The sequence below is a fragment of the Zootoca vivipara genome, chromosome 8 (assembly GCF_965207765.1).
Source record: "Zootoca vivipara chromosome 8, rZooViv2.hap1.1, whole genome shotgun sequence".
Lineage (NCBI taxonomy): Eukaryota > Metazoa > Chordata > Lepidosauria > Squamata > Lacertidae > Zootoca > Zootoca vivipara.
Window position 1 is genome coordinate 67,144,465 of NC_142591.1, and position 15,084 is coordinate 67,159,548.

Here is a 15,084-nt window from a genome sequence, read left to right on the forward strand (position 1 = left end):
CCTGTTGCTCGGTCCCAGCTCCTGCCCACCTAGCAGTTCGAAAGCACATCAAAGTGCAAGTAGATAAATAGGGACCGCTCCGGCGGGAAGGTAAACGGCGTTTCCGTGCGCTGCTCTGGTTCGCCAGAAGCAGCTTTGTCATGCTGGCGACATGACCCGGAAGCTGTCTGTGGACAAACGCTGGCTCCCTCGGCCTATAGAGCGAGATGAGCACCGCAACCCCAGAGTCGGACACGACTGGACCTGATGGTCAGGGGGCCCTTAACCTTTACCTTTATACATTTTAAACAAACAAAATCAATTTCTCATTATCCCACTAGGTATTCCCGCATGAGTTTAAATTCACAGATGAGTTTAATGATTTTCCTAAGAATAAGCTCTTGGAATTCAAACCCAAACTCCCCCTTTTGGTTTAAGTATATAAAGCAAATAGACCCTCGTTTGATTCATTTGTAAGCCTAAAGTTATAGATTAGAGCTTGTGTTACTTCCAGAGACTGCCTACCAGAAGCCACTTCCTGTCACCACCCCAGCCCATTGCCAACTGCCTCCTTTTCTTTTATACCTTGCTCCATACCTTCTTCTCCATCTCCTCACAGCTCCCCCAACCCCTGTCATTCTGCCAGGGAGCATTCTGAAAGTACTAAGTGTGGTTCATTAAATCAGACCAGACTGAAACCATGGTTTGATATCCTGTTTTGTTCACCAGAGGGGATTGGAAAGATGTAGGCAAGAATCTTTTACAAGCTTGTTCTCTTAATGAAACCGTAGTTTCTTGTTGTTACATGTAAACCAGACCATTCAAATTGCAGAGCTAGGGAGTCACATTGAAAAGCGAAATAACTCTAGATGTAATTCTTTCTGGAACAATAAATCAATAAATAAAATCTAAGCATAGTTGAGGCCTATTGAAATGAATAGAATTTGTGCACATTGTGTGTGTGTGTGTGTGTGTGTGTGTGTGTGTACGGTATATATGGATGTGTTATGGCTGTGGAGAGAGCTGAAGAAATGAGAGGTGGTTTGGTTTACCGGAACAAAAAATGCTTCTCACTTCTGATCTGATTTGGATGCCATTGTTAGAAAATATCGAACTTAGATGCTTACTTGGATCACTTTCAGTGTGTTTTGTTGACATGTTGCCCATTATCAGATATTAGTAGACATTTGTGGGACCTGCTACATATATATGAAGTTGGAGTGTACTTTATCAGTTGTACACTATTCTTGTGACTAATTCATTTTGACTGTTTTGAATTCTGAATTTTAAATTATTGTAATTCACCATGGGTCTGCTTATGAAGGGTAGACAATAAATAAATAAATAAATTTCCAAGATACTCTTGTTAGTTTTTATGTTATACAACTATCTCTATCTCACTTTACAGCTGTATCTTTACAACTGCATCTATGGAAATATTTATATATGTATAGAAAGAACAACAGTATATTTTCTGTGATTTTGCAGTGTAATATTCTATCTTCAAGTTTCATATTGTTATGTGCTAAGTAACCCTATAGGGCATAGATAAAGTATAAACATGATTTGTTTTTAATAATTGCAGGGATATTCCCAGAATACCTGACAGTACACATGCACAGTTGGAGTCCAGTAAGTCTCATTTTTCTGGATTAAACGCAAGCTGGAAATTGAAAAGATGTTTGTGTTCCTTCTAAATTTTGCTTCTTTGTCTGTATCTGTATAGGTATCACTCTTCTATGTGTCTTATCTATGTTTTATATCCTTCTTCAATAATAAACTATCAGAAGTCAGGAAATCTAATGCTTGGGTTGGCATTCTTTTATAAATTCACTCTTCTCTTTATTAAAAAGGGAACCTGCTGGGTAAAAATAGGATTGACGTCAATCCTAACTTCAATTTCCTGCTTTTTTGTTAATGCTGTGTGCTACAGCCTTATTAAATACAATGCATTTCATTATGTTCAATATTTAAAATCAGTATTTTTATATTTTAGAGAAAATACTACACCATACAAATATTGAATATTTGGCCTTTATGGATCTTATTAATGTTTTGGTATATGCCAGGTATCAAGAATAGAGCATGCCAACAACAATGTCGGAGTGACAGCTCAAAACCTTAAGTTTTGGCAGATTCATATGCACAGCTGTGTAAGATTGAGATGCTGTTTTCTTCTTCATTCCAGTGTTGGTTGGGGGAATCATCCCAAATAGGGCAGATTCTTCCACACCATTTTGATTGAATTCCCTCCCACTCCAGCCCCGGAAGACATAGCCCACAATGCTCATTTCGTCCCCCTGACCATCTGGAGGCATTATCTGACTTCCACTTTTACAACATTGGATACAACCCATAATTAATTGTATCAGCCATTAATTGATTGTTGAATGTAAAAGCCATAATGATTTTAAGACCCCTATAGCATCTTCTTACTGGAGAAATAAAGCTTGTAACCAAAAATATTTTTTTCAAGATGCAAAATGTTATTTCCTTGACTTACTCTAAAAATAATATAACAAGCAAACAATTTATTTGAGGAGACTTTATCCTGACAAACCCAAATATCCAAAAACAAGTTCTTGTTTTGCAGCATTTTTAATATACTGTGTTTCTCCAAAAATAAGACACCGTCTTATATTTATTTTTCCTCAAAAAAACCCACGGTGGCTTATTTTCAGGGGATGTCTTTTTTTTTTTTATTAAGTATGGTACAGTTAATACAGGGTTAAACTGCCTACCACGATGGCTTTTCGGGGTATGGCTTATTTTCGGAGAAACACGGTAGGTGATAGCAATTGAGTTGCAGTCCTCAAGATACAGAGCATTTGACTTTGATCCAGTCCCAAAGATTCAAGCATATGTATAAGTTTCCATTAATATAATGGATCTTTAAGTGCTTAGCTTTGGCTAAATTATACCCATTGTTTTGCTCATCATGTTCATATTTAGAGATTAAATTGAGTTTTAAGATTATCTGTTATCTTTTCAACACACTGTGTATTCGTGTATTTTTGTTCAAATGATCCTTCTCTTAATGTTTATATATTCAGAATACGTTTAATAAAATAAAATAAATTTTACTTTCAGGTTCTAGTTCGTTTGAATCTCAAAAAATGGACCGGCCTTCTATTTCAGTCACTTCTCCCATGAGTCCAGGCATGTTGAGGGATGTTCCACAGTTCTTATCTGGACAACTTTCAGTATGTAAACATTTGTTCAGTTTGTTCTCATTTACTTTGTTGCTTGTAATAAAGTATTGTTAATGGAAAATGCCATTAACTGAATGTAATGAACGTAATACTGAAGTTGTTACTGTCCTAAATTCTTTTATTCAGCTATTTCTCAACATGAATTACAGTCAACCCCCCATTTACGCGGGGATTAGGTTCTGGGTCATTGTGTGCATTGGTGGAGCGTGCGTAAGGCCACCCCACCTTGTTTTGTCCCTGGCCCTGTTCCACCCTCTTCTGGTGCTGAACATGGTGCACAGTTGTGCATGCATTGAATCCATGCAAAATCGGAGTTGCCTGTAATTACAATCTCTTTCTCCTGTATTCAGGATACTGTATTTATATCTAATATTTTCAGTTTGTAGAATTATATTTTTCATTTCCATATATAAATCATGAATGTGCAGAGTTGGCTACAGCTACTCATAACAGATTCTATAAAACATATTCAAGGAAAATGTAGAGTCCCAAGTATGGGACTGAAAAATTATTCATGTCTAACTTCCGATTCATCGCCAGAGCCGTCTGGTGGGGTTTCCCTCGAGCTCCGAGGGAGCCCGGCTTTGCGAGGGGGGGGAAGCCGCGAGAGCGACGCGGCCCCCGAAAGAGCCCCAGATTGAGCGTTCTGGGGGCGAAGTGCTCGGCGGAGTTCCAAAAGCGACTCCCCTACTCCTCGGCAAGCTCCATTAGGATGAGAGAGAGAGTGGGGTGGTAGTCGCGGGAGCCATTTTCAAGCGTCACTGTCACCCTTGCAAAGTGAAGCTTCGTGCCGGCGGCAGAGAGCGGTGGATTTTTCCAGTTAGAAGATCGGGCTACATTGGGCACCGTGAGTAAAGAGATTCAAAAAGCTTCATTTTTCAAGTAAAAGATTTGGTAACGGCAGGAGGCTTTAAAAGGAAGTCAGGCTCCTCCATTGTTTGAAACGAGATGCTGTAATTTGACCCCTGGCTGACAGGGTGAAAGGAAACAATCAATTTGCCAAGAATTTGAGTCTTAAACTCTCTCCTGGAGCAGGTCAGGGGGAGAGGCGTGAATTGCTTTAAAGTTCCTGCAAATCTTCAAGAAAAAAAAATCTAAGGAAAGTCTCCCAGGAAGCTGGATCTGGGTGCCTGGAGGGATCACTGAATGGACTTACAATATAGATTTAATAAAGAGTGGATTATTTTATTGAACTTGGATCTGTTAAATTTAAAGTGAATTTGAAGATGTGTACATGATTATGGACTAAGATTTTGAGTTATAAACACAAAATTTAAAAAGGGAAAAGATATCCAGAGTGGACATGAAAATGGCGCTTGAGGTTTGGTAATATGACTCCTGTCATCTCCGGCTTTGTTGTCTGCTGTTCTCCCATGGAATTTGAAAAAGCAAAAATCACTCTAGACTCAACACCATCACAAGATCTGTGGCAAAAGATTCTTTTGGAACTTTTTGGACATTAAACAGGAACTGGTCAGGAACAACAAGCAGCTGTGTGAAGCTAATAAACAACCAGGTGAAGAAAGTGAAAGGAACTGTTTGGACATTGAATTTGGAGAAGAGACAGCATTGGATAATGCAGAGGAACATGAAGAGCAATTACCAGCTTCAGACAATGCCACAAATAATAAAGAATTTAAATGTTGCAAAGAAGAGGAGGAAGAAGATTGGAATGCTCCACAAGTGGGAGATGTGGAACAGGATTTAGAAGTGGACCAAGGGCTCCTCGAGGGAGAACCAGAGGATATTGTTGCTCTCCTAGCGAGAGAGAGGGGGCAATGTACACTCTGGGAAAATGGGAAGGTAGTTGGAGGATGTTGAGAAACAGGTGGAAAAGCTGTGTGAAAAAAGTCAGATTTTGGGAAAGTGGGTTAAAAAACTTAGATACTTGATGTTAGGATGGATTGATTGGAAAGGTCCGACACTGGAATGAATTACGGAATTCGCTGATCCACCTGGGAAATCTAGATCCAGGAGAGGGGGGGGTGAAATTGTTTTTAGTTTGTTTAAAGGTATTATGAGAGAAGTTGTAGTGTTATAAATTGTGAATCATTGTTGGTAAAAATTATAAGCTAAGGGGAGAAATAATAGCAAGATTAGATATTGGAAAAATTTCTAGAGATATGAATTAAATGTTTGAAGGTTAATAATATAAATTGGGGGTTTATAGATTGGTATTGAATTGAAAGGTATAGAGACAATTGTAATAAGAGGTTTAAAATATTGTGAAAACTGCTTAAAGATTAATTTTAATAGGGACCCAATGAGGGGAGATCTGAGGAAGTCCACAATGTGATGAGTAATTTTTCTTCTTCTTTTGTCTTTTTTGTATTTTTGCTATTGTTGTTTGTTTTTGTGCTTTTTTATTTATGTGTTGGTGAACTATTTTGTATGGGAGGATTATTAATGTGAATTGATTTTGTTCCTTTTATAAAATTAATAAATATATTTTAAAAAAGAAAAGAAAAATTATTCATGTCTTCAATAATTTGAAAGAACTGAAGCACAAGCTTCCACAGCCCTTTCCTGAGCTATTCCGAGAACCTATCCACTAGTTCTTGATCATATTCATTCTACTAATTCTACTAATTCATATTCATTCTACTAATTATCACTGTGGCTATGTCTTAATCAGCACAAGATTTCACATAGAGAACAAAGCGTTTTGGCGATTGTGGACCTATTCTTTTTCCTTGGAAGCCCAAAAATGATTTTCAAAAGTGTGTGACATTTGAAATCTACACCAGTGCTTCCAGTAAAACAATTCATAATATTCATAAGTGATATTAGTTTTAAAAATGTGAGCATGATGATCAGCAATTTCGGAAGAGCTGATGTTTAAGTGGTAGTAAGGTAGAGAATGAATACAGAATGTATTTATGTCAAGAGAATACACAAAATATAGGGAAATTGGAAGGCAGTTTCTTTGGCAGCAGGGTGTACAGTCCACTGGGAACTTGTTCTGACAAATAACATTGGGATTTGCTGAAGAATGGGAAACTTTTGCAGGGACTGAGATTTTCTTGTTCAATAATAATAATAGTAATAATTTCCCATGTGTTTATCCACACTGCTTATATTGAAACCACTAGAGTTTTACTGTGACAGAACGAGAACAAGGACTCTGATTTCTCTTGGAACTAGCTTGTACAGTCAAACCTCGGTTTGTGACCGCCTCCATTTCAAACCGCTTCGATTTCCGACACCGCGGACCCAGAAGTGTTTACATCCAGGTTCCACGGCGCTCGGATGCATAGAAGCGATCTGTGCAGCGCACATGCAGAAGCGTGCATCGGGGAGCGACCAATTCGGGGAGCGACCGGCTCCGCAGAACAGATTGCGGTCGCAAACCGAGGTACCACTGTAGTAGCATAGCTTACTTTCCCCTTTGGTCTGACATGATGGATTGTAGTCCTCAATAGACATAGGAGTCAGATTGTAAAAACTTGAACAATACCCAATTCTCTGGAGGGAGAAGCTGCACTTACTCACCTTACCTTAGGAAACAGTAGACTATTGTTTACGTCCATTTTTTATCCCTGGGATAGACAAATCTGCCATTGTTTGTTTCTCTTGGTTTCAGGGCCGTCTCAACCATGTCGGGTGCCCTGGTGCCGTGGTGCGGAGATCGCTCCGGCGCCCCCGCTCCGCCCCGTTTCTTGTCGCGGCTGGTGGGCGGGCGCAGGGCACAGCATGGCTTCCGCGCGGTTCTGTCGCACGACGCCCCCCTGCCGAGCCGGCGCCCTAGCACCCCCCGCCACCCAGCCTACCCCTAGAGCTGGCCCTGCTTGGTTTCTCATTTTTAAGTCTTAAATTCAAGTTTCTCTGCAGCAATTTTTTTATTATTGTTTTTTAAAAATCCTCATGAAAATTTGGCAGCATCTTAGTGTGATTTTCTCCTGTACACATATTTTTTATGCAGTTTTGGCTAATAAATAGATTTTTAAAGGAACTTCCCTCAAATAATGCATTTTTGTTTATTTTAACTAATGCATGCATATTCTGCACACCTTTACCTAACCTATGCATTTTTGTACACGTTAGTTAGAGAAGTACAATACAAATTTTGGAGAAGTTCAGATTTTGAAGGATAGTTGTATTTCAATTCTCAAAATGGGTGAGTTATGGGTATTTGTGTGCACACACTTATGTGTTTTATCCGCAAGGAAAATAATAGTTGGAGGCTGTGTAGAAGTCATGCTGTTTGGCATAGTTTCTCTCACTAGTGATCCTCCTTCCCTTGCTTATCAGTGTTGGGTGCCTTGTCTTTCCAGTACTGTTTCCAAAAGTAGAGCTGAGGTTCCTTGTTCGCGTTTATCTCTAAATTATTTCGATACGTTTAGAACCTGTTAACTATAAGTGTGATTCATCTACAATATATGTTTTGTTTCCTCTGGCTGCTGACTTCTTGTTAAAAGTGACCCCATTTTTGTACAATGTGTTCCATCACTAGGTTCCCCCTTTCTGTGCTTATAATTTTCTAAACGTGGAAAATTCAATATAACACTAGTCCATGCTTCTTGATATGTGTACTGTGTTCCCTAGCTGGGGGGTGATTCGCTGGTGTGCCATGACTTACTGCTGATTCACTTAAAATCCTATTTCCCCATTGTGACTTTGAGGACAGTGGGAGAGGAGGTAGGAGAGTCATCTGGTCCTTCACAGTGACTTTAGTGTAAGTGTTTTGTATCACCTTTCCTGCAGGTATAACATCCTGTCATTGCTGGGGCTTGCACCAGACCTTCACCTGAGCATAGTATCTGGACTAAACTTTGCTATTCCTCCATCATGCCCCAATTCCCCTGAGATTTTGCCCTGGCTCTGGCAATGTTCCTTTAGTGCAAGGCAGGGATGAAGAACCTTCAATTCACAGGCCTAATTATGTCCAGCAGGAATCCTAATTTGGCCTGTGAGACCATTCTCTCTCTCCCCCCAGCCACACCCATCTGCCCTGTTATGTCATCCTGTGTAACATCAGGTGGGAGTCAGGTAAAGGTGTGAAATTGAAATTGAAATACTTTATTGTCACTTGTACAACTTGTATACAGTGAGATTAATTTATGATGTGCCTGCACTTCGCCTGCACAGCATTTCTAAGCTGTTTCAGTAGCATTTTTGTCACCTGATGTGATTATGATGTCAGGTAATAGACAGGTGAGTGGCCATGCACTCCTGGCAGACTTGGCTTGTGGGGCTGGGTTGAAAAGGTTCCCAACCCCTGTTGCAGGGGTTCCACTAGCTGTAGTAGCACCTGTCACTACAACCAATGTTAATTTGCTATGTTGTCGTATCTTTTGGGCTGCCAGTGCAAGAGCATTTCATAGTGAAAGTATCCCACCCATTAGGCAATGTAGTGATTTTCAGGTGTCCCTACTACTTTTTCTTCAAACAGCCATTAATTTGGTCACTAAAGACCAAATTTGATGTGTACAAGTTTCTCTTGGCATGTGTGTTCCACAAATTGCCTTTAATTCATTATAATCCACCTGACAGAATATGTTTTTGGAAAGATAAAACGTGTATGTTCCAACCAGCTTTATTTAAACACTTCTAAGGCCTATTGATTTCATCAGGAGAAATGGAAGTTTCTCCTCAGATGCATAATACTCCCAATACTTAGTTTTGGCTGATCATGCCCTTTGTTTTATAAAGACTAGCCTTCTCAAGAAGAAAGTTAAAAATCTGGGAGGATTTTTTCTGCAATATCTATATGAAATCAACTGAAGTGGTATAAAATCATTAACTTGACTGAGTTTTATATGGAATCTACAGCATTTCAGAGCAACTCCAGATTCTGCATGGCATCGTCCTGAAGCCAAATCAGAGTGAGTGCAAGAACAGAAGGCAGTGATTCCCTCATTCTGATGTCTTATGACAGAAATATTGAATAAAACAACACTCAGTGGAGCAAAATATAACTTCTGCCAGGATCCCACAATGGGAAGAGTAACTTCTGCTGTTAGGACCATATGAACAGGCAACAGGGGTAGCAAAAATGCATTGTAAAACCTTTCATCCCTCCCAAGTTCCTGTTCTATACCAAAGAATATTCTAAAGTGCCTTTGGTGCGCCTCTAGCTTACACTGAATAAAACCTATTGGAATCAGTTTTTATTCTGGGGAAGTGTGCTTACTGATACTGTCGGTTTGTCTTCTACAGTAGGCTTGGGTGCACCGCAGACTGAAATTAGTTGTGGCCTTGGTCTAGGATTTTTGCCCTGATGTTGATGTTGTCCACTTGAACTTTTTGATACCTTTTAACAGTGTTGATATTGAAATATCAACATCTTGATGTTGAGACCTGCTAAGTACCGGTAGTTTTCATTAAATGATTAGTTCAAGTTGGCCCTAGCAGAAATGTCTCAAAAGGTTGCAATGGCTGGTTGCTCATCTCTTCAGAGGAATCTGCCGTATGAAGTACTGCAGGAGTCCATCTTGCTCATCCTACTGTTGAGCTGGGGAAATCTTGCATAATATTGAAGTGGAGTCAATATTTAGATGACTCACAACTCTGCATTCTTTTTCATCTCACCCATATGCTGCAGTTGTATTCAGGAACCACAAATGAAATGTGCACTGTTCCCTTGAGTACAACTGAGTCACACTGGATTCCCTCTTCCTTCCTTGTGGCTCAGGCAAAAACTTGCTGTAGGCCAGCATTAAGAATCTTGCAAGGAAGATGTATAAATGAAGTTTTAAATGATGGTAACAGTTAAATTACCAACACATGTGTGGAGCAGTTCTGTTATGAAGACTCAACCTGTTATGAAGACTCAACCTCAACACAGATGATGGATAGATAATCATTTAGCACCAAGTGGTTCTTTGACACATATGCTGTTCATCTATAATGACTGACATAAAAAGTGGTGAAAACAATTTTGTCACTCATTGTCAGCCATCAAAAATCTGAGGAATAAGGGGCCCGTGTTCATGTAGATAAGCTTAATAGAAACTAAAGCCAGAAACACAGGAATGATAGAAATACTCATATTCTGATTTCTTATTATCTGGGCTTGTATTATTGCTTTGCATTCTCCTGGATATCTCATTATACTTGAAACTACAATGTTGGCAAAGGGTGTTTTTTCACTAATTCAGTCTGATAAGGCAGCTTTCTGTAACCTTGGGGATTAGACTATTGTTCTACTTGGCACTGACTTTTAAAACTCTTCAGAAATTGTAGTGAACACAGTATGTGATGACTTCCTAACTGAGAAGGGCTTATCTGGAAGCACATTACTGTAGTCTCCTGGAAGAAATGTACACCTCTGGTTTTGTTTTTTTTAAAGCTGACATTGCTTCAGCTATACACACTTAATAGAGCAATTCTGCTCTCTGTTCTACTGTCATAATCTCCTAAAACTGAGCCAATTCTGTACTGTTGTGTGAAATCCTGTCCATAATTGTGGAATTTCTTCCTGACATTTTTCAAAAGGCAAACTTTCAGTGACCAGGATTAATTTAGAGATGTTGTGGTGCTGTGCGTGATGATTATTGTGGTTTGAAGGGATTATATTGTTTAATTAGTTGATTAGATTCAAATACTTATTCTTACACATTTATTTATATATTGGATGCATTGGTTCACTTTGAGTCTTTGCAGAAGTGTGAGGAAAAGCAATCAGTAAAAAAGAAAATATTCACAATGATTTAAAATTATATAAGTGCTCCATAATGTCAGAAGAGCTACTAGTAATATACTGATCTCCAAGAAATGGACAGAAATGTATTGTTGGTTTGCTAGCATATTTATATTAAGCAATACTTCTGAAAAATATTTGCCGTATCATGAAGTCAAAAAGAATTCAGATGGGGATCTGATTAGGACTAGAGCTAATGCTATCCAGGATACTTTTGTATAGTTTATTTGCCAGCGTATGCATTTACAACAAAATGTAACATCCATTTGGTCGTTTATTTTATTATTTACTTCACAACATTTATGCACCCTTGACTGTATTGAAACCAGTTCAAAGAATGTTTGTTTCTCTCTGTTGGTACAACTAAATTACTTTGGGGCTTATCTATACACACAGGCTATGTAAATAGACTAACATTCCTCAAATACTAAATATAAGCTGATTCTTCTTTTTGACGTTGATATAGCACATTTTGAAGGACAACAAATTAGAAAGTGTAGCAAACCAACCTTTATTAGCGAGAGCTGCAATGTATCTTGAGTGTTGTGAACCGCCCTGTGATCTTCAGATAAAGTACAGTACAAATTTAAATAGTAACCATCATCATCTGCATGCAAGAAGGAAGCTTACATTGAAACCAGTTTTATTGGTCAGGTAGAAGGTAAAAGGAGATGAATTAGGAAGCATTTTATTGAATTAGGAGTTAGAAGTACAGTCCTGATATTATTTTGGGAATAAGGATGCCTCCCCATGGGGGTGTTATCTTTCAGATGGTTGTTCAGGTCCTTTTTTCCTGTGTACATGATGAGCCAGTGCGGGTAAACACTCTGACTTCTGAACCATTATATTCATTGATATTCTGACTGCAGCGCTTCCCCAAAGCCTCCCCTGCAACCCCACAAAGAACCAGAGAGAGCCTCTCATATCCAGCCCCTGCCCCTCACCCACTCTTGGGAGTGCTTGTGGGGGCAGCAACAGTATAGCCACTGTTATGTATTAGTGTATATAGTTTTCCCTCAGGTCCTTGACAGTTGTTTTAGGAGGGAACTTTGAATTATGTTTGATACATTGTTTGAGCCAGCCTCTGTAAAAGCAGGCCAGCTTGGCAATGCAGTTCAGCATCCAAATAAAGAGCTGCTTTTGAAGAATCGCTGTGTCGTCTACCCACTATTTTACAGCCACAATGCTGGCTGCTGCAGGATCGAGCCCACTGTCAAGCCTATTCTGTAGCAGAGATAGCAGGAAAGTGGCCCCTGTTTGGGTCTTGTTGAGCAAATCGCTTTGAGGTGCCTGGTTGTTTCCAGTGTACCATCTAGTCTTTAGGTACAGATGAATGTCAGTTGCTGCGGCCCAAGGCTGTGGACAAGGAATGGTGCAGCCTCCACAAGTAGTGAGTGCCTCATTGTGGGAAGGGACATGCCTACCTGCCATGAAAGAGGCAGCAAGTCTCAGGCTGCTCTGAAAGAAGCCCTTCATTGGAGTGCAGGGAACAGAACCACTATGGGCCAGATGATAGGTGCACATTGACTTGGGAATGTGTGGAATTCCCTCCTTGCAGACAGATTATGTGCACACTCTCCAGGGGCCCAGTAAATGAGCATAATGGCTGATTTTGCACATTAACCACCCAGCTTACATTCTATTCCCCATAACATATACACTCTGTATTGCCTTTTACACTTGAAGAGCAAAATAGAAATGCTCTAAGTAAAATAAAACATTTCCCAGTTGTACTGACCCACAACATTTTACTGGGAGAGGCTAGGGTCATGCAACCATTGACCCACAGTGCCCCCACTTGTGGTTGAGCAGCTAAATATTGGCTTGGCTGCCTCCCAATGCTGTGGATGTGAAGTGGGGAAACTGCTACGACAGCAGAGGGGTCCATTCTTTTGACATAACACAGAGGCTCACATGCTCCTGATATCCTTTGGTCAACTGTAAACAAAATGGCCAACTGGTGCTCAGGCAAGAAGCAAATGAAAGTGTGGTCACACACCAGAACACTGCCACACAGGTGACAAACTGCCCGTTAAAAATGGGCTAGCTATACCAGCAATGACTGTGGGTGTATAACAGGTTATTTTTAGTCATTAGATTTTGTATCAGATGGGTAAATCTGGATTTAACACATAAAAAGTACAGACTGGCATTTTGATCATGATAATGTGTGGATGGTGCAAAAAATGTGCATGAGTAGCACTGATTCTGCTGTAAACCTGTCTGGAAGCACCCTAACAGTGCTTGCTTTTCTGTTTGTCCCCACAATGCTTACTCAACTTGTAAACTTTATTTTAAAAGAAAATTTAAATATTGTTATGCTCTCTCCTATGAAATGCAGCATATTTTCTAAGAGTATATATTCACAGCTATATTTACCACCATTGTATAATTTTCTTTTCCACCATTTTGTGCCAGATATCTAATCTTGAGCATGAAATGGTACATTTTGAGATTTTAGGTCATCCCAGGTTCAGAGGTTTTGAAGATTTCAGAAAATGGGCTCCTTTGTTGTTATATTACTGCTCTGTGTAATGATGTTTTAATATGTAAATCTTGTTAAGGTTGCTAAGAACTTGCATTATGTATATTGCTACTTTCCACTTTAGCATTGGTTTATTTTTAAGCTCAAGATGCAGGGAAACCCTGGTTTTAGAATCCCTGCAATCTGTGGTTGCTCAGTGCTAGAGAAAATGTGTTCTGTATAATCTCAGGAGTAGTCTTATGTTACTTCTTCAGACATTGAAGATCTTAACCTTAGCTGTGCTTTGCACCTAATTATGATAAGCTTTGAGTAGTATAGCTTTATTTTAGAAATGCTAAGTGCTCACAACAAACACAGTCCCCCCTATTACCATTGATTGAAACCATAAAGAAAATGTTGATGAGAAATTATGAAATATATGGTCTTAGATTTGCTAATAAATTGCATCTATGTCTCTGTCACATCATTTTATTGTGGTTATTATGGGCGGATTCACCTAACGAGCCCTGTACAAGAGCGTCTACTTGTGTAAAAGGGCTTCCCCTCGTTCCGCCCTCCTGCAGCCCCTGAAATTGCCTTGGGGGGTTGAGAGAACCCCCAGAACAGCATCAGGGAGGAGGGGGAGTCATTATGTCTGGCAAGCAGATATGCTGGGGCAGGTGGAATGTTTGTAATTGTGGCATGTTGAAATCCACTCAGTGTTTCTTTTAGTGCGATCCTGAGAACTAAGTCCCATTGGTCCAATGGGAATTATTTACAGATGAGTGTGTATAGGATTGTAACCTTAGTTTTTTATACCTTAAGTTAATGGTGGGGAACCTGTTACCCACCAGATGTTGCTATATCCCTGACTGCTAGCTGTGCTGCCAGTGGCTGATGAGAGTCCAACAACATCTGGAGGGAACACAGGTTCCTACCACTGTCTTAACTTATAACTGACATAGCACACAGAAAAATGTCTCCCTCTTCTAAATAAGGCAGCTTTTAATGCAAGCCACTCACTATGTGAAACGGGTTGTGTTATTTCTTATTCAGTTGAAAGTATGATTGGTGGAGGAACATACATAAATTTTAGTTTTTTAATAATGCAATTGCAGATTTAATTTATGCACTGCATCTTTAACAGTTCTCATTAGATAAACATGTTTGTGGTGTAAAGCAGTGTTTTTATTAAAGTTGTGTGTCCTTGTTTTACTTTTGGTCTTTTAGTTTCCAGCGTGTTGTCTTTTTGGTTTTGTTTTATTGCTTTTTCTTTAATTTTGCTTACCAGAGCCAAAGCCTTAGTAGAAGAACAGCGCCTTTTGTTCCTAGGGTTCAGGTAAAGGCTTCATCTGCCTGACAGAAACTAAAGTTGTGTTCCCCTCTCCCACGTTTTGTTTGACTTGGAAAATGCATAGTAGGAAAATGTCACGGTTTGATCCATTTTCCCATTTTAATTTTAATGTGTTGCTTCAAACCATATTAACAAATTTCATATTGTCTTGTGAGCAGCTTGAAACTGCATGGTGATTAGAATACTAAACTAAAATTTAAAGAGACAATTAGTTTTTAGTTTTACTTTTTATCTATATCTAATTAAATTAAACAAGCACATATTTCAGCAATGATAATAACTGTGTGTTGCATAAATACATACCTTGAACTAGAATTAGTTGAGCTTATGCTTTGGATGTTTGGCCTCGTTGTATCAAGATTGGTGTCTCTTTAAATCACACATCTTCATTACAAAATTTCCTTTTTTGCATTTTCCAAATGACAGTAGTTCC

At 39.3% G+C, this 15,084-nt stretch overlaps 1 protein-coding gene across 50 annotated transcripts in view; it reads left to right on the forward strand.

Moving 5' to 3' along the window:
• The window catches only part of RIMS2 (regulating synaptic membrane exocytosis 2), a 360,961-nt gene that overhangs the window by 178,176 nt on the left and 167,701 nt on the right, over positions 1 to 15,084 (forward strand). For 41 of the 50 annotated variants that reach the window (XM_088675810.1, XM_088675811.1, XM_060277671.2 and 38 more), the window contains 3 exons: positions 1,565 to 1,611; positions 3,070 to 3,182; positions 14,589 to 14,636. In XM_088675810.1, the coding sequence (XP_088531936.1) occupies positions 1,565 to 1,611; positions 3,070 to 3,182; positions 14,589 to 14,636 (208 nt within the window). The remainder of the gene's footprint in view (positions 1 to 1,564; positions 1,612 to 3,069; positions 3,183 to 14,588; positions 14,637 to 15,084) is intronic. The other 9 variants (XM_088675812.1, XM_088675809.1, XM_088675781.1 and 6 more) reach the window with 1 other exon arrangement.